Source organism: Pavona decussata, unplaced genomic scaffold (assembly GCF_977016875.1).
Source record: "Pavona decussata unplaced genomic scaffold, jaPavDecu1.1 SCAFFOLD_1, whole genome shotgun sequence".
Lineage (NCBI taxonomy): Eukaryota > Metazoa > Cnidaria > Anthozoa > Scleractinia > Agariciidae > Pavona > Pavona decussata.
Window position 1 is genome coordinate 1,192,501 of NW_028145425.1, and position 27,166 is coordinate 1,219,666.

At 39.3% G+C, this 27,166-nt stretch overlaps 3 protein-coding genes across 3 annotated transcripts in view; 2 read left to right on the forward strand and 1 right to left on the reverse strand.

Moving 5' to 3' along the window:
* Positions 1-17,368, forward strand: part of LOC146490157 (spartin-like) — a 29,214-nt gene extending 11,846 nt beyond the window's left edge. The window contains exons 6-15 of the mRNA XM_085089587.1: positions 1-151; positions 716-742; positions 1,700-1,777; positions 2,872-2,971; positions 3,731-3,834; positions 6,119-6,209; positions 14,206-14,296; positions 14,941-15,004; positions 15,531-15,562; positions 16,738-17,368. The exon at positions 1-151 is cut by the window's left edge and continues 295 nt beyond it. Of these exons, the coding sequence (XP_084945713.1) occupies positions 1-151; positions 716-742; positions 1,700-1,777; positions 2,872-2,971; positions 3,731-3,834; positions 6,119-6,209; positions 14,206-14,296; positions 14,941-15,004; positions 15,531-15,562; positions 16,738-16,828 (829 nt within the window). The 3' untranslated portion in view covers positions 16,829-17,368. The remainder of the gene's footprint in view (positions 152-715; positions 743-1,699; positions 1,778-2,871; positions 2,972-3,730; positions 3,835-6,118; positions 6,210-14,205; positions 14,297-14,940; positions 15,005-15,530; positions 15,563-16,737) is intronic.
* On the reverse strand, positions 6,529-10,657 carry LOC146490159 (uncharacterized). Its single transcript, XM_085106394.1, has 2 exons — positions 10,331-10,657; positions 6,529-9,470 (listed from the first exon to the last, which is right to left on the reverse strand). Exons 1-2 carry the CDS (start codon positions 10,579-10,581, stop codon positions 9,407-9,409), a joined length of 315 nt encoding a protein of 104 aa, XP_084962520.1. The 5' UTR covers positions 10,582-10,657; the 3' UTR covers positions 6,529-9,406.
* A 648-nt stretch (positions 17,369-18,016) lies between the features above and the next one.
* On the forward strand, positions 18,017-26,767 carry LOC146490160 (T-complex protein 1 subunit epsilon-like). The gene is made up of 10 exons (XM_085090520.1): positions 18,017-18,262; positions 18,361-18,421; positions 20,665-20,829; positions 21,275-21,473; positions 21,697-21,889; positions 22,321-22,590; positions 23,298-23,483; positions 23,795-23,932; positions 25,106-25,286; positions 26,027-26,767. The coding sequence occupies exons 1-10, from the start codon at positions 18,140-18,142 to the stop codon at positions 26,149-26,151; spliced, it is 1,641 nt and encodes a 546-aa protein (XP_084946646.1). The 5' UTR covers positions 18,017-18,139; the 3' UTR covers positions 26,152-26,767.
* Positions 26,768-27,166: the final 399 nt, after the last annotated feature.

The following is a 27,166-nucleotide window of genomic DNA, read 5'->3' on the forward strand; positions in this document are numbered from 1 at the left end:
TGACGTACCAGCACCGACGTATGTAGATGAGAGGAGAGATGAAGGAGCATCTGCAGGAGAAGCTAGTGCTACAGAGTTTACAGATGAGACTGGCGCTCCCAGAGCTGTAGCAGTGAGGCCGAGAACTGAGGTTGAACCAGCCGATAGTCAGGTTTATTTTTTATTCATTTATTTATTTTTGTTTTAGCTTTTTCTTTCATTTTTCTTCTTCGTCTATTTTTTTCACTGATGCATGGAATGTAAAAAGGGTTTTAAAAACAGTGAGTCTTCAGGGTCCAGTTTTGAAAACCGATGAACGCCTCTCCACAGTTAAAAGTTAACCGAGGTTTTCATCTCGCTTGCTGACGCATGCTTTTAAGAGCTGATTTGAAACTTAATGTATTAGAAAAATGAAAGTTAAAAAAGAAACGCAAAAATCGTTTGGGGAATTAATTGATTATTGATTAGTAACTATTTAACTTGAATCAAACTTCACATTAATCGAGGATTAGCTTATTCAGGTTTTGAACTACTGGGTTGAGATGTGCATATCTCTAGGGGGATTAATCGGTGCAAAAGAGGATGGGAAAAACAGCAAGGGTCTAGACAAAGTGGGGAGTGCTGCAAATTTCTGGAATTCTCAGAAATTTGCAGCTTGGAGAAGTCCGGTGACTAGTTTAATTTTATTGTACATGTAGTTTGTGCATGAAGTTAATTTCGCTTTTTATTTTAATAGGGATCCTGGGGAAGAAAGGTTTCCAAGGTATGTGTCACAGATGCCAGGAAGTGTTGCTCTTTGATATATTAATGTGTGTTATGTAATCAGATTAATCATTAATTGTTTCAGATGCATGAAACTGTTAAAGGCAGAGAATTAGTAAGCAATTCTAACCCTGGAGCCAGTTATAAAGTCTAAAAAAAATTATGCCATTTATTGAGTGTACATAACACTATAGTTTAATTTTGTTAAAAGTGGTTTAAGGACCTTTTGGCACTTTGAATGCAAAAGTTAATTGTGACCATCACGTTTTGTGCTGTTAAATTACTGCACACTGCCATTTCTAATTTCATGGCATCATGCTGTAACCATCCCCCTTGCCCCACCCCTCCCCTCCTCCCCGACATTAGCCAGGCATCTTTCAACATTGTCCACCCCGGGGCTTGGGCATTTAATGGGGAGTCTTGGAATTGACTGATGCATTACAGGTTCATAGGAGATTGAAGTGAAACTTAAACCAAAGCACAGAAATAGAGAAAATTATGACCCTTTTCCTGAAAGGAATACAGTACAATGATGACAAGAAATCCCACATTAGAGGTTTTTGGAGTTACTGGAGTACAAAATGGCTCTTAAATTATCCATTTTCGGTGAAAGTTTGTAAAAATGTCTTCCAAAATCTACTTAACCCTTTAACTCCTAATATCAAAGAACAAATTCTCCTATCTTGACCCCATACTTTTCTTATAAAAGTACTGGGGGAAGTTATTGAAATATCAAGAAAATTCACCTTGGGTGATCATATCAATAATTCTCATGACCTCAGGGGTTGTATAAGCATTGATATTACAAGGAGAAATTTGATGCTGATCACTGTTAGGGTTTAAACAGAGAAATCTAACAGGTTTTCCGTATATTCTTATTCCGGAATACAGTCAATCGAACGCGACCTACATGTATTACTTAACCCCCTCATGCGTTGTATGACTTCTTTCTCTCCAGGGCATTGAAATTGGCACAGAACTCATTGCCTGGGGCCTAACCAAAGGAGCTGAAGTCGGCAGCCATCTGATGCATAAGGTACATTTGTCATCTCTTAGTTTTCCTCTGCTGTATGCAATGAAATGCCCTCTACATGTAGGTGTAATACAGTACATTAAATTTTGTCAACAAATCTGCTCGTTTTCAAATCAGGATTTGACAGTCAAAGTTCTTCAACACCAACAATAAAAGAAAGCTCGTCAGAGATTTCGACGCCCATTCAATCCCCTTTTTCAGTGATATCGTTTGATTTGGTCTTTAAATCGCGTTATATGGATGGTGACTGTTAACTGTTAACTGTAATAACAGTTATGACACTGACGATTAAAAATTTTGTGTATTGCGTCAATACTGCAAGTGCATGTAGTTAGTTTCGATTAGATTAGAAAGCAGGGGTGCTTACCATTTACATGGAAAACGCGAAAATTCCAGTAATGGAAAATCAAATGGTACGCATCATTCCATTTGGAGTACTTCTTTAAATTATGGGCTTCTGGTCAAAGTGGTGCATTTTTATTACTCCTTTTGGGATTTACAGCTGATGTTCATACATTTTGCATGTCATCCATCTTCTGTTAAGACAAGCTAAATCATTTCGTATTTATGCCGAAAAGTTCCATTCGGGTGGTTTGCGTAAATGGTAAGCACCCCAGTATTCAACATTTCACTCCAGGGATACTCCCTATAATGGATTTGTTTAACGCTCCGCCAGAATTTCAGGCTGGAGGTATATAAAAGGGTAGGGATATCACGAGTTGAAGTATAGTGAAGGGTAGCCGGGGAAAACTATCATTTAAGTATTTAAAGGGCCTTTCAAATATCTTGAACAGACTCAAACAGATGCAGTTTTTCTACTGTACCTGTAAGTATGTGAAAGGGGTACCATTTTCTATGGAAGGTATACAAAAGGATCACCGAACTTAAAATGTATACCATCTTTGTTTTTCTTTATCATTATTGTAAATACAGCGCAGTCATTCTTAGACTTCTGGCAAGCCGAATCCTTAAGCTAGGTCGCGTAACAACAGTGACAAAGACGCGAGACGCATGGCGCCAAAAACACAGACCTCTACGGCTGATAGAGCGTCTGATGGAGCACACAATAAGTGGGAATTTATTTTGTCATCATGCAGGGCGCGGGGAAACTCAGGGACAATCTCAAACCAAACGAAAAGCCAGTGGAAGTTAAAGAAGAGACGCAGGAAAATATCAGACAAGTCAAAACTGTTGCAGGTATTTTAATTTTTAATTTATATTTGATTCGGTAAGAACGGTTTTCAATCGAGTTTCGTAAAACCAAAACCAAAGTAATTACTCTGGCCAATCGCAACAGATGTAAACACCACAATGAGCCAATCAGAATTCGAAGCAATTACATGTAACTGGCGCCAAGCTCGGGAAAACGCGTGCGGCGAAAATACGATTGGTTTTGGTTTGGATTCCCATTGGTTGAGAAAGTGGCGCGAGTTTTGTTAACCAATCACAGGGCGTAGTAATGCTAAATCAAAGAAAACGCGAAATTACTTTCGACACTCAATTGAAAACCGCTCTATCACGATATCAATACTTATGGTAAAAACGATACAACATCGTGATGTTCAAACTAACTCTTTCAACTAGTGCCTAAGGAATGTATCGAGAATGGTGTGGAGAATATGCATGTTGATTTTGAATAATAAATAAATAAATTTGTAAATTTGTATAGTGCATAATTCCACCGACGACGAGATGATCAAATGCGCTTTAATTTACAGTATGGGGACACTTATCAGATCGAATTGGAATTTGGAAATGTCTGGTCTTTGAGGAGAGGGGAAAACCGTAGTACCCAGAGAAAAACCTCTCGGACAAGGACGAGAACCAACAACAAACTCAACCCACATATAACGCCGAGTCCGGGGATCGAGCCCGGGCCACATTGGTGAGAGGCGAGTGCTCTCAGCACTGCGCCATCCCTGCTCCCCCTTAAAAATTCATTTTGTGTCTTGTTAGGTATGGCTTGTCAAGTTAGCGGAGCTGTAGTTGCGGCAGTGTCGGCCATGACAGTTGAACTTGGAAGAAGACTCGCACCTGTTATTGTAGAGAAAGGAGGAAAGGTATGTTTGACGCTTACATCCGTTTTTTATTCTGTTTTGTAGGTGCGAGACACTGCTAATTTTCATAATTTATACTCCCTGAAAATAAACGATAAAACCGAACAACATTTCGGGGTCGTCATGACGCCATTATCAAGTTCGAAGTGATAGAAATAAATAAAGTCAATGTCAGAAATAGTTCACCAAAAAAAATTAACATAAAGTCTGAATATATAATGTCACGCAAATAGTTAATTAAGCTTGAATAATCTGTTCATGTTGTCCTTCAGTAGCATGGCTAAAAATAAATAAAACTGTTCAATTGAGGCCTTAAACTGCTGTTTAAAAGTTAAAACTAAAATCCAAGCTTTCGCCGATCAACGGCATCATCAGGGATCCCTGATGATGCCGTTGATCGACGAAAGCTTGGATTTTAGTTTTTACCTTTAAACAGCAGTTTAAGGCCTCAATTGAACAGTTTTATATAGTTGAGCTTGAATTGAGTCCGATTGGACATTGAGAGATGGTGTTAACTCTCTAATTAGTAACATTTTTGTCAGGTCTTTAGGGACATTACGGTGTTTGTTAAGAAGAACTTCGAACTTGATAATGGCGTCATGACGACTCCGAAACGTTGTTCGGTTTTATCCTTTATTTTCACTTGTCTACGTTATACTCCCTGACAAAGAAAAATGATGTCACCTTCAGTTGAAGCCTTGTTGGGTTGGTAGGCTTGAAGCTTGGTTCCGACTGCGTTAATTGAAGGGTCCGTTTTGCTCTTATTTCACGTTCACACGCACCTGCTTTCAGTCTTCTTAATTTATACAGTTAACTCTTCCGTCCCAACGTTAAGCCTTTAACCCCTAATATAAAAGAACAAATTCTCCTAGCTCGTCCCCATCCTTTCTTATGAAAGTACTGGAAAGAAGTTGTTAAAATATCAAGAAAATTCACCGTGGGTGAACATATCCTTAATTCTCATGACCTCTGGGGTTGAATAAGTTATTTATATTACAAGGAGAAATTTGATGCTGATCACTGTTAGGGCTTAAAGGGTTAACCTTTCTAAATGAAACCTCGCATGTAGTTAGCCGCAGTCATTCATGACTATCAAGTCTCAAACTGAATCGCACAGTCATCCTACCCTAGGATTCCAGGAAGCATACTTATAACTGAGAGCTACAGGCAACCCACAAGCATTCAGGGGCCTGATTTCCGACCCTGTGTAATCTTGCCGCTGACCGCGCCCAGTTGATAATCTTCAACCTTGAAGGGGAGCTGTACCGGAAAACTAGAAATAATAATAATAATGATAATAATAATAATAATCATAATCATAATCATAATCATAATCATAATAATAATAATAACAATAATAATAATAATAATAATAATAATTAATAATAATAACAATAATAATAATAATAATAACAATAACAATAACAAGAACAAGAACAAGAACAAGAACAAGAACAAGAATAATAATAATAATAATAATAATAATAATAATAATAATGATGATGATGATGATGATGATGATGATGATGATAATAATAATAATAATAATAATAATAATAATAATAATAATAAAACGATTGAAAATGCTTCGAAAACGGGATTTTCAATTTTTTGTCAGTGACCAAACATATTGGGATAGGATAACGAAACTTAACTTATTACTTATCTATTATTGGCACGAGTATTTAGACATGATTTTCTTTTCAAAGTTGTAACTGGTATAGTTAAAGTTAGTCCTTCTGTTCTCCCTCAAGTCTTAGTCACTCGCACGACCAGATCTAACAGCAACCGCAATGTTACTCACTTTATTTCAAAGAAGTGTAATACTGTCACTTTTCAGAGATCTTTTTTTTAAATAGAACCATTAGAATCTGGAATAAATGACCTCCAACTTTCATGCAACCTTCAGATCAGTTAAATCCATTATATACAAGTATTATGTAGACGCCTTAAAATATAACTACGACCCAGAGGACCCACGATCCTGGAAAACTGTCTGTCCGTCATGAAACGTTTCACGTAATGTGTCTGTCCATCTTAGTTGTTGTTTTTAATCGCCATATGTTTACCTCATCTGTTTTTTTTTTTTAATATTTTTCAACTCTTTGACCACTGTAATTGACTTACCGCTGTTGTGTTATCCCTGCCTAATCTATCATTTATTATTACTTAATATTCCTTTATTACACTTATTCCTTTATTTTTCCGTATCATGTAACAGGCCAAGCTAATAAAATCAAATAAAAAATTAAATAAAAAGTTTTGCTGTGACCTATTTTTTTTTAAGGCCTTGCCTGAATCTATGAAGAAAAAGGACGACGTGGACGGTTCATCAACAATGGACGAAATAGTCAAAGTTGCGGTCAGCGGAGCGAGAGGTACGAGCAGAGCACACAGCGGTCAAATGAGTGCGCATGCTCGTCACGCGTGAGCAATCTTACTCGGCAAAATGGCGGCTTTTTTAAAATTTCAATTGCTTGTTCTCATTTCGCGTAGATAAGCCCAAATCAAAATAGCTAAGGTTGCCGCTTTCAGGAAAGGTTCCTTCGAACTTGCTCCATCACATATCTTATTCAACAAAAAAAATATTTTGGTAACAGGTGTGAATTTGGCGATTGAAGTGGAGCATTCGTAATCGATTCACGATTGAATCACAAATCCCCGGAGCATGCGCACTCATTTTGCCGCTGTGTTCGAGCAGAGTAGGGTCTGTCGGATTATGCCAGCATAATTTTGAGCATAATACTATATCTGGAGCATCAGGCATAATGTTTGCCTAATACTAATGTATTTTGCAGCATAATGCTAATGTTTCAGAAAACTGTGAAAAGTGTATGCAAATTTTGCCAGTAGCTCCAGCTAGAATGTACAAAGTTGATAACAACGGGAATATTTTAGGAACTGGATACCTTAGACTCGTACCCAGTGCATTTTGGTATAATGGAAGGCCTGGTTACCTCTTTATGCCAGGCTTCCAAGGTTATACAGTGTTCGTGGATTTGCATCATGGCAGAATCAGATAATTCAGAAAGACTAGGAATGTTTAATAATAGGTACGGTCCTATGGGGGGTGGGGTGGAAGTGTCATTTTAGTCCGGCATAATTTGAGCATTATACCTCCAGCCGAGCATAATTTTTAAGCATAATACCCTGCTTTCACGGGTGACGCCCGAAAGCATAATACTCTATTTTACGAGCATAATCCGACAGACCCTAGAGCAGAGATCGACGCATAAATTGTTCATTTTTCTTTCAGTGGTTTTATAGCCATTTTCAGTGTTACGTTCATAGCAGAGACCATGATAATCCATCAAATATTTTCGTTCGCACGCGATTGGTCTAAACCCGTCACGTGACTGAATATGCCCCACCTAAAACTGGGGAATATGTATACAGTGGAACCCGATTTTACGATCGTCGATCTAACGATATTCCCGATTGAACGATCGACATTCAGTCCCGGCAAAAGTTTTTTTTATAAATTGGCAGTTCGTTTACAACGATATCCCGATTTAACGATATGATTTTGCTGTCCCCTTGCCATATCATAATATCGAGGTTCCACTGTATCTTATTGACCAAGCGCTAGGACCGTACTGGAAGAATATAGGCCCGAGGTCTTGACAGTACGTCCGTAGGAAAAAGGCGAGGGCCAATATTCTCCCGGTACTTGAGCATGCAATAAGAGATTCATTACCGCCGACCGGTAAGCTCAAACCCCGGCCGGACCATCACTCAGGGTCTGTAAATAACTGAGGAGAAAGTGCTGCCTTTGTAATGACATCTGCAAATGGTTAGACTTTCTAGTCTTCTCGGATAAGGACAATAAATCGTAGGTCCCGTCTCACAAACCCTGTTCATGATTACTTTGTGGGACGTTAAAGAACCCACACACCGTTCGCAAGAGTAGCGGACGTAGTTCCCGGTGTTGTGGTCTGGCCTTCTATCTTTCACACTCATGCTTGGGTTGGGTGGGTGGGTGGGTGAGATCTAATATGCTGACGTCCGATCTCACCCCATAGAATTGTAAACCGCCATGAGACTTGGTGATATGTGCGGTATGTAAGAATTTATTCATATATTCATATTACACGACTGAAGAGAATTTTCAATCTCTACTTTACAAATATAACATTTCGTCAAAAAAAAAAAAAAGGAAAAAAGGCCTGATAATGATTGAGCGCCTACCAAGTGTTTCAGCGAGAAAACGATTTTCAAACTCAAATTTTTCAAGAACGTTTTCTAATTTCATTTTAAAGTCGACTTTTAGGCAAATCGCATTTTTTTTTCGAGAAACCTCTTTGAAAGATTCGTAAATTCAGTTGAGAAAGTAAGAAAACTTTGGTTGTGGGCACTTTAAGACAATAAAGAATTCTGTGATGCAAACACGTCCACTCGTTAAAACATTTTCACAGAACTTGACTACCAAATAATTTAGTATTCTGTGTTATGTTAACAACGAACTCCATAAAATAAAGTCCAGCCACACTTGAGTAAGCAAAATGTCGAAAGTGTTTGGTAGTCACTGCTCTGAAATGTTACGAGAAGCATTCAAAATAGGCGTCTCTCTTATCATAAAACCTATCAACGAAAAAACAATTCGTCCAAACGGAAATTGTCTAGAAACTTGAATGAAGTCTGTGGCAATTTTTAACTTGATAGGAGCTTGACTGAATAAGTTCACAATAGTGGCCCAGTAAACGGGAACCCGTATGCTTGTCACATCAATGTCATTCGTTTCTTTCAGCTGCCGATCAGGTGTTTCAACTCGCTTATTTGCAGGCTTTTAGCCCGAACATACCAATACCGTCTAGGCCAGTAATGAGTGCCAACGAGGAAAAAAATCAAGGAGTCAGTCAGATTTCGCATTTTCCGCCTATGCAGTCGAGACCAATTTTCAGTTTTTACTTGTAAATGGAAAGTTCACTCGAGGCGAGTGTTACTCTTTCTTCGGTCTATTTTTGTTGGTCACAGACTGACTATATATTTTTATATCCAAGCCTGAAATTTCTCATTGCTCAGTCCCATGCTACTAGCATTGTAGTCACAATGAGGAAAAACAGTCAGTAATTGACTTAATATTTTTCCATATTGCTGAAGAAGCTAACATTTCTAAGACCATGCAGTTATTTGTTTTTAATCTAGGTCGATCATTTCGTTTATATAAACCATGAATCGAGGGGAATTTTACTACAACTAGACGAGTCAAGCATGAAGTCTCCAAGGCAACCATGAGACCGTTATGTATCGATTGGTACGTGAACCAAATAGTTTGCATTGTTCTTAAAGTAGCCATATTTCAGCAGAGAGCGGCACAAATGTCATTCTTGGTTAATTGCAGCGCCAAGGCCGATTTATTAGGACGCAAATTCAGTTGTACTGGCCACACATAAACAACTCAAAGAAAAATATTGGCAGCTGGATTGAGTCCACTATAATCGATTTTAATGACTCATGATACAATCATGTTACTAAAATGTAATTTGGTATAATTTTACTTCTACCACTTGAACAAGGAAACAAAGTGTGTTCTAACAGTTTAATCCATAAAATGAGTTTTGACAAGGTTCAAGGTTCAAGGTGCTGCTTCCATGCTTGCTGCCAAACATTTTCCGCCAGAAACATGCTCCGCCTTTGGCCTGTCGGTTTAAAGAAAAGTTGATGTCAGTCATACAGGGCTTCGCAGCCAGCCGTGACGTGGCAGCTACCGGTCTTTAGGGGCGTTTGAGAGAATTTTGTATTCACAGGCTCATGTATTTTAAATCGAAATTTAAAATGATGTTTCTTTGCCATTTGCAGCATCTTGGTTGAATTTTCACATTAAATCTTTAAAAAATTAGTAAAGTTTCAAACATAGCTATAAACCTGTACAAACTTGTAGCTACTTGTGATCATATTTGACTCCCGGAGGAATTCTTCAGTGAGTTTTCGATTTTACTTTGTAATTCTATAGAATTAAAACTAAAATGCAATGCCGAGTCAAAAATTGTTCGTAGTTCCATTTATTTAGTTTGATTATAAATAAATCTTCTTCATTCAGTTGATTGAGCTACTCGTTTATTCGCATTTTTATGTCAACAAGCCGGATGTTTCTATCGGATGTTGCTATTGTTGTTGTTGATATCGGGGTCCAACGTCCACGGACACACTTGGGATCCTCATGGCGCAAATGCGAATAAACGATTTTCACTTTTGTCCTTAAAATTTTATTTGCGTCTTAAGTATAGTAAACGACTATGGCACTGCCTGCATCACCTAATTTTGCTTTAATTTATCTTTTTATTTGTTTATTTGTGTTGCCTGTGATTTTTTTGGATCAAAAGTATTTGCCAAAAAAAAAAAAAAAAGCGTTTTCGAGCCAGTTTTAGCAAACCGTACGATCTTAGAAGCTCTCATTACAATTACGATTAGCCATAAGAAACTACACAAGAAAAAAAATTAACTTTTTTTGTTAATTTGCTAGGGTACAACTAATCATAACTAGAAAAAGACTTTTTACCTTATATCCAGGGGTTCTTCGTTTTCTACGGGTCGTTTCAGTGTTCTGTTCCTTCTCGCGTTTCTATTTCTTGGTTGTTCAGTGACTCGCTGTGCGGGATTAAGTTCCAATCTCGGCCGAACTGGTTTCCAACCCATCACAATAACAGCCCAGTTTTTGATTTTCTCCATGCCATAACACATCATACGGAAGCTAACCATTGCAAGAGTAAATGCAACCACCAGGCTCGTCAAATCACTCAAGGGAAGCATCTCTTCAAGCTGAGTAACACTCTTCGATCGAGGATAATTTTTAGACCGGAATTCTGGTGATGAACTGCTACTGATATCGCGCAACTGAAATAATAATTAACGCAGTTAGTACTTTTTCCGTGTTTACATAGAATGTAGCCTCATCTAAACACGAGGGGGGTTGGGAGAATTCGAGACAGTTATGGTTTGCGTAACTTTCGAGAATTCTCCCAACTCCCCGAGTGTTTAGATGAGGCTATGTAAACACGGGAAAAAAGTCGTCTATTGCTTTTATAAAATATTTCTAAAAAATAATTCGACAAATGAAGGAAAAAGTTCTAACTGCGTTAATTATTATTTCTGGATTGAAATAGATGTTCTCAGTACACGCTCTGGACAATCATGTTTGATACTAGCCAATGAAAACGCGCATCTTACAACACATGAACCAATCAAAATTTGCGTTATGAAAGTCAGCGAGCCCCGTGTAGACGACGGCGCTTTCAGCTTTGAATGCTCGTAAATCTTATAGAAAAATACCGACCGTTCGGTGAAAACTAGAAGAAATGTTCGAAATATACGATACTGTTAGGAAAGTACTTCAAGATGAAATGTTTATTTAAGCTGAAAATGAATGGTTGAGAAGTTGAATTGCTCATCGTGCCTTGTGAAGTTTTGCTGGTTAGGAATCATAGCACAAGCACCGGATCCAGATTGGTGAAGTTGTTGCTGGTAATAGTAATCGTAACAGTAGATTTTACGCTGAGTACATCTCAGAGAAAATACATTTTATTATACAAATTTGACAGCCAAAACACGGCAACCGGCCGTACAAAGCTTGATATTTGAAACATTTATAGTCTGTAGCATATAGTTTTGTGTTCGTTTTGGTGTACATTTTTTGAATAAAGAATGTCTTTTAGATGATTTTATTGTGGTACTCTATGCAAAAATTACTTGGAAAAACGTTTTAATACTGCGTATTTTGTTGCATATTTTGTCGTCTTCGCTTGAGCTCCCTCGACGAGGTCGCCTAGCTAACGATAACGATCATCGAGGCAGGCAAAGCGACGGTTTCTTTTGTCGTTTGCTTTTTTCCTCGGGCTCAGGGGGTGGAGATAGGCAAACCCCGACAAAAATTTGGGAAATTTTGTCCGGAGTTGTAGTTGAAATTAGTTTGCGAGTCTTGCGGAAGCTTTGAAATGTTTTCAAATTGTTCCGGAAGACAGAAAGCGTGACGTCACAACCGTGTTTACATACTCTCATCAAAACACACCTATCGACCAATGAGAGCGCGCGTACTATCTCAAATATTTTATAAACCTGGGTTGAGTTGCTCGAAGCATGTTTAGCGCTAACCATTGGTTAAGAGGTATTAAAACCTATACGTTGTCATGGTATTTAACCCGGGTTAGCGCTAACCATGCTTCGAGCAACTGGGGCCTGTGGTTAAATCGCCTGCGAACGCAAACGTATTTTCGGCTGTCGCTTCTCTTCGTTAGCGATCGCAGGCTAGTGGTTAAAAAGCTTGCAAAATAACTCAGACTGTCAAGCCTAGCTGACAGGAAATGGGTAATAGGCATGATGTTTGAATAAGTGTTTTAGATGTTTTTAAATAAGTGCGAGACAACGGAGGGGTTATTTGCTATTGTTTTTTTAAACCAATTTCCAATCCACAATTCAACAGATTCTACTTGTAAAGTTTAGAAGAGAAATTGAATAATATCAGCAGATTCGGTAAAGTTAGAATAAAAATCGTAACAACAGAAAAAACAAGACTGATTAAAAACTTAGGGCCAGGCAAGAACAGGCAATTAAAACTAAGCAAGGCTTGGCCAGTGGCCAGTGTCCTTTGACACAAACATCATGTCCTACGTTGATCGTTGGAGCGTTGGTCTGAGCACGTGAGTTCTCACGTGCCTACTAATTTCCGTGTAAGCTGATGTTTGAGTCAAAATACACCGGCCACAACCTAGCTTTGATTAGATAAGAGAGGTGTTTTCCTATCGTTTTTCTAACCTATCTTCAATCCACAATTCAACAGATGTAATTAATTTACGTGTGGGCTGATGTTTGTGTCAAAGGACTCCCGATAAATCGAACCTAACCTGACCCTAGCCTGCGAACACAGACGTGTTCCCGGCTGTCGCTTCTCTCCGCCGACAAATTAACAACAACTACTGACCTACAAGGGCAGATAAACGTGTTAACCTGTTAACGTTGCACGACTGTCAGGAAACTATTTGACCGCTTTCGATCGGCTCTGTTCTGTTACTAACTTCCAGTGGAATTCGGCCGTTTTGTTCGCAAGACGTTAAATGTTAAAACCGTCGACTTATCACGCTCGGATTAACTTCTTGATATTCCCTACGTCAGTCTAAAGATAAAAAATAAACCCATCTTCATTGCCCAAAGTCGAGTTCACCTTTACATTTAAGCCTGAGGCCTGGTCGCAAGTCGAAAGATGGCACGCGGAAAGATAGTCGCCATCCATGTAAAATTGAAAATAGCTGTACATTGTGGATTACAGTAGTTTCGCTTGTAGGCAGTCTAAATGTGGATTTTTTGCGAACATAGCAGAGCCACGTCTGTACGCAAGCTATCCTTTCATGTGAGGATGGATCATTCTTTGATTCCTGTCTTACAATATAGGTCTGGCTTCCATTCCTCAGGAACGTATAGCGACTAAAAGCATTATTATCCTTCCAAAGTAAAGTTTATCGGGTTTAATGGTCCCTCTTTGGAGATTTTGTGATTTTAGTAACAGAGGAATGTCTTTCCATACATTATTGGTGTAACAGTTGAACTTTTGTTGGTTGCTTCTATGCTGGCTTGGATTTATAGTGACTTTTTCAGGTCTATAGTAAAAGAAAAAAGTGCGAAGTGATTTAAAAAATGTCTATGTTCGAAATAGTAAGACAGAGTTCCCCGATGAAATGGGCTACGATTTACGTGCTGGGGAACATCTTATTGCACCAAAATATTGCTTATTTGCGGTAATTTTGCAATACTGTAGCTCTGGAACAAACTCTGCACCCCCCCCCCCCCCCCACCCACACCGGACAGGATACTAGTCCATCGTAGCGTTACCCCGAATATTAGGGAGCTAAAGCAACGACGACGGCAACGAAAACGTCACCTGAAAATATACCTTTATTTCATTTGTGCTACTTCGCGATTATTTCAACTCGCTTAACTTTTTAAAAAAATGGCGAACTATCCAGGAACCAAATTGGTAGGAGTAGCGTACAAGTTAAGAAAGAACATGAAAAATTCACCGTCGTGCGTTCACGTTCTCCACAAAACCTTAAATGTGGTCATTTCACGTTGTTGTTTTGCAGAGGACGGCAAAGAAATGTACCAAAATGTAAAACGCACGTGCAAAGCGATTGTTTTTGCTCATTAAACCTATTGTTTTGCGGCGTTGTCGTTGCCGTCGCCGTCGCCGTCGTCGTTGCTTAAGCTCCCTATTTTTTTACCGGTCCCCGTTTATACTCCTGGGTAGAGATAAAATCATTGCGGGGTGAAGTTTCTTGTGAGCTGCAATAGAGTGGCGGAGATTGGTCTCTCGGTAATGCTTGTCTCCGCGTTCTTCTCGCAAAATGCGAAAAACGTATTCTGTTCTTTTGTTTTTGTTAAACGCAGGTGCAGCTACTGTGTATCATGGCCTTGAAAATTCATGGAAAATCTTGTACAAGAATCTTCAGTATGCTACTGTACAGACCGTAGATCACAAGTAAGTAGGCCTGATTGCATAACATCAAAATGTGTTTCGCTGTTATACAACCCCAGTCACTTGTTATCGCTTTAACTGGAGAACCTTTAGGCGAGGACTTTTGCTTGTACATAGGATAGCTTGCTGTGACTTGCCTTCAGTTTTAGAGCGGTTTTCAAAACTAAAACCAAAATAATTACTCCAGCCAGAACAACAGACGTAAACTGTGCAACGAACCAATCAGAACTCGAAGCAAATACATGTAACCGGCGACAAGCGCGGGAAAACGCGTGCGAGCCAGTCACACGCACGGTTGGTTTTGGTTTTGCTTCTCATTGGTTGAAAAAGTGGCGCGAATTTTGCTAACCAATCACAGAGCGTGGTAAAACAAAACCGAAACAAAAGCCAATTACTTTTGACACTCAGTAGAAAACCGCTCCATCAAGCTTAAATTCGCACACAAGTGACGGCAGTTCTTTTCCCCCGCTTGGCGATAGTTAAATCACAACAATTTTGCGTTCGAATATTTTATCGTCCAAAAACTTTCTGTTACATTTCAAAACGTAAATTTGCAAATTACTCCAGGTCGATTCTCCATGCATGTATTTGGCCAGCTGTGCCTTGTAGATAATGTGATCATCACTCTTTATTTTTCTGATTGTCAGGTATGGTTCACAAGCCAGCGAGGCCACAAACAATGCCATGGGCGCTGCCGGGTTTGCTCTACAGGTAAACCTATGAACTTTTCTTTTCTTTTCTTTTCTTCCTAGGGAAAATTGCTATGACTTGCGTTCAGTTTTAGTAGAAGCCATCCCTGATTATGGCTCCTGGTTTCCAAAAACAAAATAATTGTAAGGTTTCTTTCTCTTCCTTGGAAAAACAAAAAACAAAAATAAAAAAACAAAAAAAAAAAAGAGAGAGAGAGAGATAAAAATAAAAGTGCTCCAGTGGAAAGAAGCGAGTTTTGTCTAACACACCTTGAAATATACATTGGTCACGTGAGCAGTATCGAAAGGTATCGAAGCATCCGATATGTCTTGTACATGTAGGTGTCGATATTTTTCAGGGAAACCTAGTATCGTTGATATTGAGTATTTTGTATCGATACGTACCGACCCATCCTTGGTTTCATTTACATTTGGGATGAAAACACGCGGCAACTTCTTACGTGCAATGTTTCGCGAGTGTTGCACACAATGCCGTATCACTTCGTTCTGTTTGTTTTTTGTAATGAAGTGTTGTGTTTTCCTTTCAGACGATGTGGAATGTGGACAATTTAGGAATCAAGTGAGTCCTTTTCTAAAGGAACATTAATAAGGACAAGGCCAAGGGCCTCATTTATGGAGCTATTTTACGAAAAGATGTGCCCTAAGTATTGTGTGATCACAAATCCTCATTGTTTAGAAACAAGGCTTAGGATTCTCTCGTGAGCCTTCATGAATCTGGTTCGTGGTTTTTAAGTGAGCCTCACTTAAGAGAACCTCCTTGGTTGATTTCTAATTTTTGAGAAATCCGTTTTGTATTCGTTTATGTGATGTCGAATTGGTCGAGCTCGCGTTTTCCATACGAACTGCATTGGATGGACTGATACAACCTTTGTTTATCCTAAACTGAGTCGGAGCCAAACGAGGCGAAACGAGGGCGAGAGTTAACGGGAATTGACGAGAGTCGACGACAGTTGACGAAAGTCGCCGAGAGTTGACGACAGTCGTCACGAGTTGAAATTATTTTAGAACGCATAAGATTCCCTTCTCCAGAAACGAGGGGATTGGTACGAGTCAGGAATTATGGAATTATATGGGTAGACGGATATGGATAGAAATTGCGGTGATGAATAAGTGCATTTCTCGGCAGCCACTTGTGTAGGAAATACTTATTTTAAGAGTCTTTTAGTTGAAAACTTTTTAACAATAGCTACGATACCCCGGGGAAATGCCAAATAGTGCACTTCAGCATTCTTCGGTACGATGTCCATCCGTCTACCCAAACAATCCCAGAATCCCTTACTCGTGCCAGTCTTCTCGCAGTTTCTGAGTGGGGAATTCGGTGAGAACGTAGAAAGTAGGGCGAAACAATACGACGACAGTCGGGAACAGGGATGGCAGTGTGGTAAGAGCACTCGCCTCCCACCAATGTGGCCTGGGTTCTATTCCCGGACTCGGCGCCATATGTGGGTTGAGTTTGTTGTTGGTTCTCGTCCTTGCTCCGAGAGGTTTTTCTCCAGGTATTCCGGTTTTTCCCTCTCCTCAAAAACCAACATTTCCAAATTTCAATTCCATCTGGACCATCACGAGCCTCTAGCTTGGGAGATTGCGCAAGCACTCCCCGTGTTATTGACATTAAATAATTCCGACTGGCTTGCCCTTTGCGCTTGCACTTGCAATTTTTCCGACAAGTCACATTTGTGCAAGGATTTGACGACAGGAACTCGTTTTATTGACTCGAAATCTTGTTCTTTTTAGGGCTCTTGCAAAGAGGACAGCAAAGGAAACCAGCAAAGAGGTGGTCAAAGAAGCTGAGAAGAAATACATAACCGATGGAAAACAGCATTAAGGGACCGCTATATAGCAACGAATGCAAAAACCCAAATCATACAATAATTGTACCCGACACTTTTGTAAGGACGTGGAATATAAATGTTGAATAGAAATAAAATTCAGTTTCAGTTCGTGGGTTTGTAAAACATAACTGCATATATATCTTCCAGATGAAAAGCTATATACAGTTAAACTTATCTATAATGGCCACCTAAGAGTCGCTCTAAAAATAAATCTACTCGGTAAAGGGTTGACTTCAAGGCTTAGTATCAGAGGGCTCCTGTTTCCGGTCTCGTAGTACTGAAAAAAGAGAATATATGCTTTTGTCAGTTGTTTTGTTTGTCGCCGTAAACCTCGTAAAAGCGTTTCGTTTTCTGTGCAGTCTAGTCTAGTGCCTTTCGATCTTCATCAATTGAGGGGTATCGCACAAAATTTTCTCGGGTTGTCTTCCGCAAACAGTTCATTAGAACCAGCGTAGTATAAACATTCTTTATATGAAATGAAAACCATTTTGTACTGAGTTGGAATAAAGATTTACCACTTTTTTTCCTGTTCATTTGTTTTATTTCTTTTGTATGTGTGATTGTTTTTCTCACTCGATTCTCACACCTTCACCCTCGCTTCCACATTAATGGGGGGGGGGGGGGGGGGGAAGATGGTTCGCCTAGGCTGGATCCGCTTGTTGGAAATAATTTCCATGTGAATGCAGTCACCACTTTCAGACTTAGTGACGACGAACAAAGTTCAAATTAACTTTCTTATTATACCACCGAGGATTTATGACGTCACAGTTTCTACTCTTTGAAATGTATAGTTGCTCATTTTTGGGTCCTAAAGCACCCTGCAAGAAGAATGAGTTTAAAATATCTACTCCGCCCCCACCCCTCCCCCCCCAAAAAAAAACATGGTACTACGCTACACTGGACGTATCTGCTGTCTTTATAGGACTTCTGAGTCCTCCTTATTTCCCCTCCTTCACGCAATCAATCAAAGAGCCCTCCTGCCATGATTGACACCAAACTTGAGGATGTTGTAAAGTTCGATGTGCTCTTTCCGGCTATGTGGGTGTTGAGTCCCATAACCCATAATACACAGACTCGTACCAAGACCCCCACGGCATGAAATCAGGCAATGGGCCGACGGACAGTGGCAATTGAGCCCAGTCGCCCAGTCCACGTTTGCAGAATTGTCCGTGAGTAGCTGACACCACGAAGGTCTGGGTTCTACCGGCTGAAGGAGTGTTCTGATATTTTCCATCGATACATCCACAAAATCCGAAGTAATCGGCAAAACAGTGACATATCCTCCCTTACATACATCGGCAAAGATGACTGCTATGCCTCTGCAAGCCCGTCCACAGGGTATTACCTTCGATGAGTACGGTAGACCGTTTATAATCCTCAAAGAACAAGACAAGCAAAAGAGGTTGACAGGGTTGGATGCACAAAAGGTAAAACTCTCCAAACGTACTCAGATTTTCTGCAGATTTTGCTCTTGTTCTCGGTCTTATTGATTTTTTTTTTTTTTTTTGTTTTTGTTTTCCCTTAGTCCCATATTTTAGCGGCTAAAGCTGTTGCGAATATTCTAAGGACTTCTCTTGGCCCGAAAGGTTAGTTTGCACGAGTTGGGAACAGCTTGTCAAAATTTGAGATCGATCGATGGCACTGCTCAGCTTAGCTCAATTTCCTTTCAGTTTTAGACGTTATATTTCCTACTCAAGACTAAAGTGTACTTGAATATTAAGCTTAAAATATGATTGCAAGTGTAACAGCTAGTACCAATAATACAAATGCATTTGAACTGGACATAAGACTTACTGTACATGGTGCCTGTTACGAACGTAGTGTAATCGATCAGTAACTAGAGTTTACAAATGATTTTCGCGCTCTAGCAGACTCTGTGCATTGTACAGAAGTACAGTGGAACCTCAATCCAATGAAGTGGCAAGGGACTAAAAAATATGTCCATTATAATGGGAGTGTCCACTATAATGGGAGTGAACATCATAGCCCAATGTTTTTGCTGATGAATTTCACTGGGCCCTGTTCCGTAAAAAGCAAATGTCTGTGTTAAGGCCGGTTTATCACACTACGATTAGTCAGCCCAACAGAATTGGAGACACAAATGATGTGTATTTTGGCACTTGAATACGGCCGATTCATGAAATAAAATCCGGTCCAGTTCAGAAAATCTGTTCTAGAATGTGTAGTTCCAGAAAATATCCATACCCCCACCACGGAGGGAATTTCACATAGGACCCCCCCACCCCCCAGGATTTTCCATTTTCGAGGTATTTTTTTAACCCCCCCACCCCTTCGGAAATTCCTCAAATACAGAATACACCCCCACCCCCCTCTGGAAAAGTTTTATTTCAAAAGAACGCCTCAAAAATCAGTTTGATGTGAACATTTCAGAAATATCAAGAACTGCCTACACGAGGAGAAAATATGCGTTATCGAAGAGCGCGTGTGCTGTTCAATTTCACCGGTAGAGTTTACCAAAAAGCTCTTGATACTGAAATAATTGTTTTGTTTTATATTTACCTGTAGTCATTGACATCAAACTTTACCATTAGCTTTGCTGAAGATTTTAAATCTAAATTGTTGGAATAAGTCCGGCAATGCAAAAATGTGTTTTCATTTAATTTGCATATATCATGTTTACGTTCCTATGCAAATTTGTAGGAGATCAAAAGGATTATCGCTTTAGTTCTACTCAATCAATATTTCTCATGGTAATCATTCAGTCTAGTTATTTCAGTCAATAGTTTTCCTATTGAATCGGAATAGCTTGGACAAAGTAAGCATTAGCAGGGCAGGGAGACAAATTGACCTTTCAGATTGTAACTTGAAACCGCAGACGAAATGGAGCTGCAAAACGAAATTAGCATGTTCACGTTCTTATGCAAATTTTGTATGAGATCAATAACGCATTAAAAGAATGTTGAATTGGCTCTATTTTGCTGAATTTTGGCATAGAAATTAAGTTAATAGTTTTGGACTTTGAGTTGAAATACGTTGGACAAAATAAGTTTTAACACGAGTCAGTTTTGACAAACTGATCAATTGACCCCGGAAATTGACCTTTGCCCGTAACTTTATACAAAAATAACAAACAAATATTTCAATGTTTTATGTAAAATTGGGGCTTTCACTTTATAGCCATACAAAAGTTTCCCTTTTAAACATTGGTACAAATTCAATTGTAGCCAGTGAACAATATTTTTCTACGCAAGAAAGTTTCACAAACAACAGTTTTATAATAACTGAGTCACGCAACGCAGACAAAGATTTCTTGTCTCACTTGGACTACTTCGCTTACAAAGGCTTTTCGGAGAAAGGAAACATGTTTTTAATGTAACAAGGGTTTCTTTAAGACAGTTAAACAAAGTTACGTCTTCAAGAAAGATCTACGAAGTCACTAAGTTGGTAAGTTACAATTTTGAACAACTTTGTCTGACATGAACGTGAAGTTGACCCTCTGGAAACTTATCCAACCATTCACCCCTCCTCCCCTCTGGAATTTCCTGGGCCATTGACCCCCCCCCCCCCCCCACCCCTCTGGAATTTCCAATTCCCTCCGTGGTGGAGGTATGGATATTTTCTGGAACCACACAATATCAGATTTTTTTTTTCAAGTTGGGCTGATACTCTCAAAGCAACAGTGATGTCAAAGAAAAATCAAAATTTGGTGTCGAATTACATGTATGATTTTACTCTGATACTGTTGGCCAACGAATTGTATCATGTAAAACAGCCTTTAGCAGAGGTAGAGCATTGCCTGTAAGAAGAAGTTGAACTGTTACCTTATTGTCAACATATTCATGTTTGTTTATTATGTTAATATTCCTAGGTATGGACAAAATGATGGTGAGTCCAGATGGTGATGTAACAGTCACAAACGATGGTGCCACCATCTTGGATATGATGCAAGTTGAGCATCAGATAGCCAAGCTGATGGTAGACTTGTCAAAATCACAGGATGATGAAATTGGTGATGGGACAACTGGGGTTGTTGGTAAGAAAACTTTTAATGAAAAGGTTTAATTGATCAGTGCTCTCAATAAGATGTGACATCCCTTGGGGCTCCAGCAGGTGTGTGTATTTTGTTGAGAACTTTCGGCTATGGAATCTGGTAATTTTTAATTGGAGTAACCAAAGGGGCCAACTCAGGGCACTCAGAAGCCAATTTATAAATTAACCCTTTCAGCTCTAACAGTGATCAGTATCAATGCTTATTCAACCCCTGAGGTCATGAGAATTAAGGATATGATCACCCAAGGTGAATTTTCTTGATATTTTAATAACTTCTCCCGAGTACTTTTATAAGAAAAGTATGGGGGAAAGATAGGAGAATTTGTTCTTTGATATAAGGGGTTAAAGGGCTAAACCCTGCTGCTGTCTGCAATAATTGCTTGTTGTTGCTGTGGTTCTGATTTGTTCTGGCTCATGTCCAATTGCAGTGCTTGCAGGATCTCTCCTTGAACAAGCTGAACAACTATTAGACTGGGGAATCCATCCCATAAGGATAGCTGATGGATATGAGCTGGCGGCCAGGATTGCCAATGAAGAGCTGGACAAGATATGCGACAGCTTCCCTGTTGACAGAAACAACCCTGAATCTCTGATCCGAACTGCCATGACCACACTGGGCTCAAAGATGTAAGAAAAATAATACTAAACTTGCAACTGAGAAACCGTCAAAGGCCAGGTTGCACTATTCTCTTCTGTGTAGTACAGTAACTCATTTTTTCAAGAAAATTTTACATTTCTCACCTTTTTGTTTACCATAAACATGACTCTAAATATCTCTGTTGTCATTAATTGCTGCCCCTGTGTGTGTATTATATTATTTCTCTGACCTGGCCCTTGATTTTTGTGCCAGTGTCAGCCGTTGCCACAGGAAGCTGGCTGAGATTGCAGTGGAAGCTGTGCTGTCTGTAGCTGATCTGGAGAGAAAAGATGTGGACTTTGAACTTATCAAGATGGAAGGCAAGGAAGGTGGCAAGTTGGATGACACCATGTTAGTGAAAGGAGTTGTTGTGGATAAAGATATGAGTCATCCTCAAATGCCAAAGGTACATCATCACACAGTACACAACATTTTCTATACACCAGGAATATTTTAATAAGCGAAAACATAAATTTTCAGACCAGTGATGTACAAAGGCAGGATTTTGTGACAGTTTTCAAAACCCGACTGGACGCTTTCTGGCACAGCTAGATCCCTCCAATTTTTTTCTTAAAATACTTTTCCTGGTGCCAAAAGTTTCCAATTCGTGAAATTTTCAGAAGCAATGTTTTATGAAAATTATTTGACATAAGATTTCCACACAAACACTGTTGTTTCAAGCCTGTTTGCCTACTCATCAAAATGGCGTCGAAAACTGTGATAAGGCCTATTTACTTAGAAAAAGAAATGTACAGGTGTAAACTGCTATTACCCTTAGCCTTATTCCGGAATACAGTCTATCAAACGCAACCTTAATCTTTTTGCTGTCATGTACAGGTGATAAAAGATGCCAAGTTGGCCATCCTAACCTGTCCATTTGAGCCACCCAAGCCCAAAACTAAACATAAGCTGGATGTCACATCAGTGGAAGATTACCAAAAGCTTCGTGAGTACGAGAAGGAGAAGTTCGAACAGATGGTGAAACAAGTCAAGGACACAGGTGCTAATCTGGCTATCTGTCAGTGGGGATTTGATGACGAGGCCAATCATCTTTTGCTGCAAAATGAATTGCCTGCTGTCAGATGGGTGGGAGGACCAGAGATTGAGGTATGAATTTATTAATAAACCTCTTCGGGCACTGCTATACAACAACAACAACAACAATTTATTTACAGATTCAGATTATATAAAGGGCTTGTCCCGCAAATAGCCACAAAGCTAGTCGAGGCGATATTGGTAATGCCCAAGACTGAAAGATTGTCTGAAAAATGAACAGTTTGCTTCAAGGACAGTTGAGGACAGTCTCAAGCCGAGAGCATTATCCTCTGATATACATGTACCACCAAGCTGGAGAGGGGTTTGTTTATGTTGTAACCCTCCGATTAATTTCCAAAACGTATGCACTGTGTATAAGACACAACAGCCAGTTATGGCCACAGCGTGATTGCAGTCAAATAAATGGAAGCTTACTAGTTTAGTAGATATTTATAATAAACTGTGATTGGATTACAAGAAGTAACCTAACCAGCCAAAGTGTGACTTTCTTTCTCTTTTTCTTTTTCTTGTCAAAAAAAAGGGGCAACTGTTACCAAATAAGACAATGGTCATCATCTGATAACCCCCTTCTGATCAAGATCAAGAACAAAAAGCAGAAAGTGCACTAAATTTAGATACATGTACACAGTCAGCCTCGGGAGTTTATAGGATTCGCTACTTGCATGGATATAGTCAGTGTATTCCATTTCATGCTCACCAATGGCATTTGGGGGTAGACTCTTAGTCACTGTAACTTGCAATGTTATCTCCTTGTCTAGCTTATTGCCATTGCCACTGGTGGAAGAATCGTGCCCAGGTTTTCAGAGCTTACAGCTGAGAAGCTTGGTAAAGCTGGTCTGGTGAAGGAGCTCAGTTTCGGTACCACCAAGGACAGGATGCTGGTTATTGAAGAATGCCTCAATTCACGGGCGGTAACGATCTTTATTAGAGGAGGAAATAAAATGGTAAGACAACTTAAAACAAGTGGTTTTCTTCTGGCTGCATAATAAACTAACTAGAAATATGTTTTTTGAAAAGCTACATTGTAGGGCTGGGTGGACAGTTGATTTGGAGTGAAGGAATGGGCTAGGGCAGCTAGAAAATACAAATTGTCTCGTTCTTTGTCATAGTGGTTGAGAGGATAGTGTGCCCTTTGAATAGCCCCACCCTTGTGCATTTAAATGGTAAGACGGTTTAGAACAAGTGGTTTTTGTCTGACTGCATGATAAACTAATCAAGTATCCTCATTTGTTGCTGTTTTTTTTGTTTTTACCAGATTATAGCAGAGGCAAAGAGGAGCCTGCATGATGCACTGTGTGTGGTAAGGAATCTTGTTCGTGATAATCGTGTGGTTTATGGTGGAGGGGCTGCAGAACTGGCCTGCTCTTTAGCAGTCACTAGAGAGGCTGACAAGGTAAGAAAGTTTTCAAGACAATAATTATGGAGAACTAAAACCCTCCTTATTCAGCCTCCAAAGAATAGACTGTCTCCTCTCCAATATCTCCAATGGATAAGGGGGAGTGGGAGCCAGGGGGGGGGGGGGGTAGTCTCTAAAGAAACTGGTACTGTATCAGTGGGGAGTGGGTTTGGTTTTATTAACAGGGTTGATAAGGAAATTTGGTCACCACAAAGAGGTTTGAGTGCTGGCCTTCTGGGCCCAGTTGGTTAAAGCCTGATTACCCTAATCCTAGATTAGCGTGAGCTTTGATTCGATTTTAATTGCTAACCAATATTAAAGATTTCTTCCAAGAGATTTTTGTCCCTCAGTTTTGACTTAGTCTTTTTTAGCTTAAAAACATTTTTAACAAGTGACATGAAAACCTCGGATAACTTTTAATCGCGGATTAGCGTTAATCGGCTTTCGAACAACCGGGCCCTGAGGGTTAGTCCTTTGCTCTGACTAAGGGCTAACGCTAGAAATGTCAACTCTTTGAATCTCTACATGGTGCAAATTTAATTACCTCTGTTGATAAAACCAAACAGTTGTGTCACATGTCCAGTTCACTTACCAAATCCCAGAGAGACTGAAATTCGTGTGTACAGTGTCTTGCTTAATACACAAGTTGATTCATCTTCATGTTACAGATGCTTGAGAACATCTGATCGTTATGATTTATTCCTGTCCAGGAAAAAATCCTGAGAAGAACTTAGCTGAGGACTCAGCCTCCTAGCAGAAAGGCATTTTATGCAGGAAAAGCAGATATTAACAAGGGTTGTTGGAGTCCATAAAAGAATTTTGGAAAAGCTCTACGCTACATAGCAATGTATGGCTTTTTTCTCCAAACTGAAGCTTAATTATCTCTGAAAAATGCATGGTTACCCCTATCCAACAACCCCTGCTAGGATCGCCTTTTCTTGCATAGCCCTAAACTGCGCAAAAACATAAGGCAGCAGTCCAAAATGCGTAGAATGTAGGCGCAACAGATAAAGGAGGACCATCCTTTACTTGTATTTTCTTGAATTTGTGATTGGTTTTGAGATAAAACATTGCACTTCTCAGGCTTGGAAAAACCTTTATTCCTTTACTAAACAGCTACATTTTGGATTGTGATTTGATTTGATTTTGATTTTGATTTCTTTTGTATAGGTATCCACATTAGAGCAATATGCTATGAGAGCATTCAGTGATGCCTTGGAAGCTATACCACTTGCTCTAGCTGAGAATTCAGGACTCAATCCAATTCAAACCGTGGCTGATATTAAATCCAGACAAGTTGCCGAAGGCAATCCTAGACTGGGTGTAGATTGTATGGACACAGGAATTAATGGTACGTTAACTGCAAGTTTTCCTTGCATGTGAAAAATGTGACCCATTTATGTGTTTAAGTGCTGAATGACAGTAAAAAACATTTAAAAATATACTTGTCGGGCCCGGTAAGTTACCAGGACTTTCGAGAAACGGCCCCCTGATTACTTGTGTGAAAAATTTAGGCTCCTTCCATGACGTCACAGTAAAACTAAGACCCATGCTTCTCCTTACGCTGCGGTGAACCAAAGAACCACGAAAATTTGAAACTTTAATGGGCTATAAAAATCCAAGGAAAAATGCTGCGTGCAAAATTTTTTCTCACAAGGACAATATTAGGAGTTTTCATTAAGCAAAAGAAAAAACTTGTGTTATACACTTTAAGGAAGAAAGAGGTTAAATTATTATTATTATTATTATTATTATTATTATTATTATTATTATCATTATTATTTAATAATAATAATCTTTATCAATATATTCCAAGCAAATTGCTATTTACAAGTTAAAAGCAGAAAAAAAGAACTATTAAAGCCTATGTACAATTCATTTCGATAAAAAAAACTATTTTCAAGCACAACAGAGCTATTTTCAAGCACAAAATCTTGTTTTTCTTTTCTTGTTTTTTTTTTTGAAAAGAAAAACCAAAAGTCATAAAGCTACAATAATATTCTTATTTGTAATAAGAAATTTTTTATCATGATCGTATTCTGGCTAAAAAAATTGGAAATAAAAATAAGGTATATTCTTCTTCTCCTTCAGACATGAAAGAACAACACGTGATAGAAACACTGATTGGCAAGAAGCAGCAGATAAGTCTTGCCACTCAGCTGGTCAAGATGATCCTCAAAATCGACGACATCAGGACGCAAGGAGAAATGGCGTGACCCATCTTTGTTTTCTACGTGACACTGCTAGCTTGTGTGACATGCTGGAGTCACGCGCAAATCCAAACCGTTTGACCAAAAGACACTTGTAAATTATCACAAGACAGCTGATGCCAGGATCTGAAGTTCGTGTGCTCAAAGTTTCGAAAATACTGAAAGAAGAAATAACCTGAGTTTAGGCTTTTCTTTTTTGGAGGAGGGGTGGGGAGAGAAAAACATCATTTCTGGTCGTTATTTGGAAAGATTATACGCGGCCAATCAGATGGACAGCAAATGTTCTTTTGGATTGTCAAGCAGTTCATGTGCTCTGCTTGGTGGAGAAGAAAGATGTTGCGTGATAGGCCCAAATAACTACCACGAATGGGGCCAGCGTATCCTAGGTTACATTTTGTTTTCGAAGACGAGACTTTGCCTATTCCGCACAAGCTAATAAGGAAACCAGTCCTGATCACAGGTTATAAACAGAATTGCATTAACAGAAAGACGTTGTGATGTTGTCAAACTACACGTAAGGAAACAGTGTCGTAGGCGAAGGAAATCAAATAAAGAAACATTCTTGAATCCTGGCAGAAAGAAGTTGCATACTAACAGTGAATAAAGTGAACAAACAGCGTTATCGTTTCTTTGTCGTTACCACAGTCGATACGCCCACATTGAAGTTCGCCTTGAACAAACGTTAGCTGGTCCGCATACCACACCATCGATTTGAAGGCGTCTGTTTAGATGGGTCTTGGGGTACTTTATTCACCATTGCAAAACCAGCATTTAGAAATTGGGAATGGGTATCGAATTAAGGCCCAGGTTAAAAAATGGGTTGTTAGTGAAAATGACATATTGTCTGAAAATAGGGAGGGAAAATAACAATTTATGTCAAAATGGGAAGGGAATATCTGACATTTTGGTCGGAAAGTAATTTCCGCTATAAAAGGGCAAGCCCCTCCTTCATTTTATACCTTTGCGGGCGTGAGATACAAATTTAGACGCCGTTCAGTCGTGGCAAGTTGTTGACTCGAGC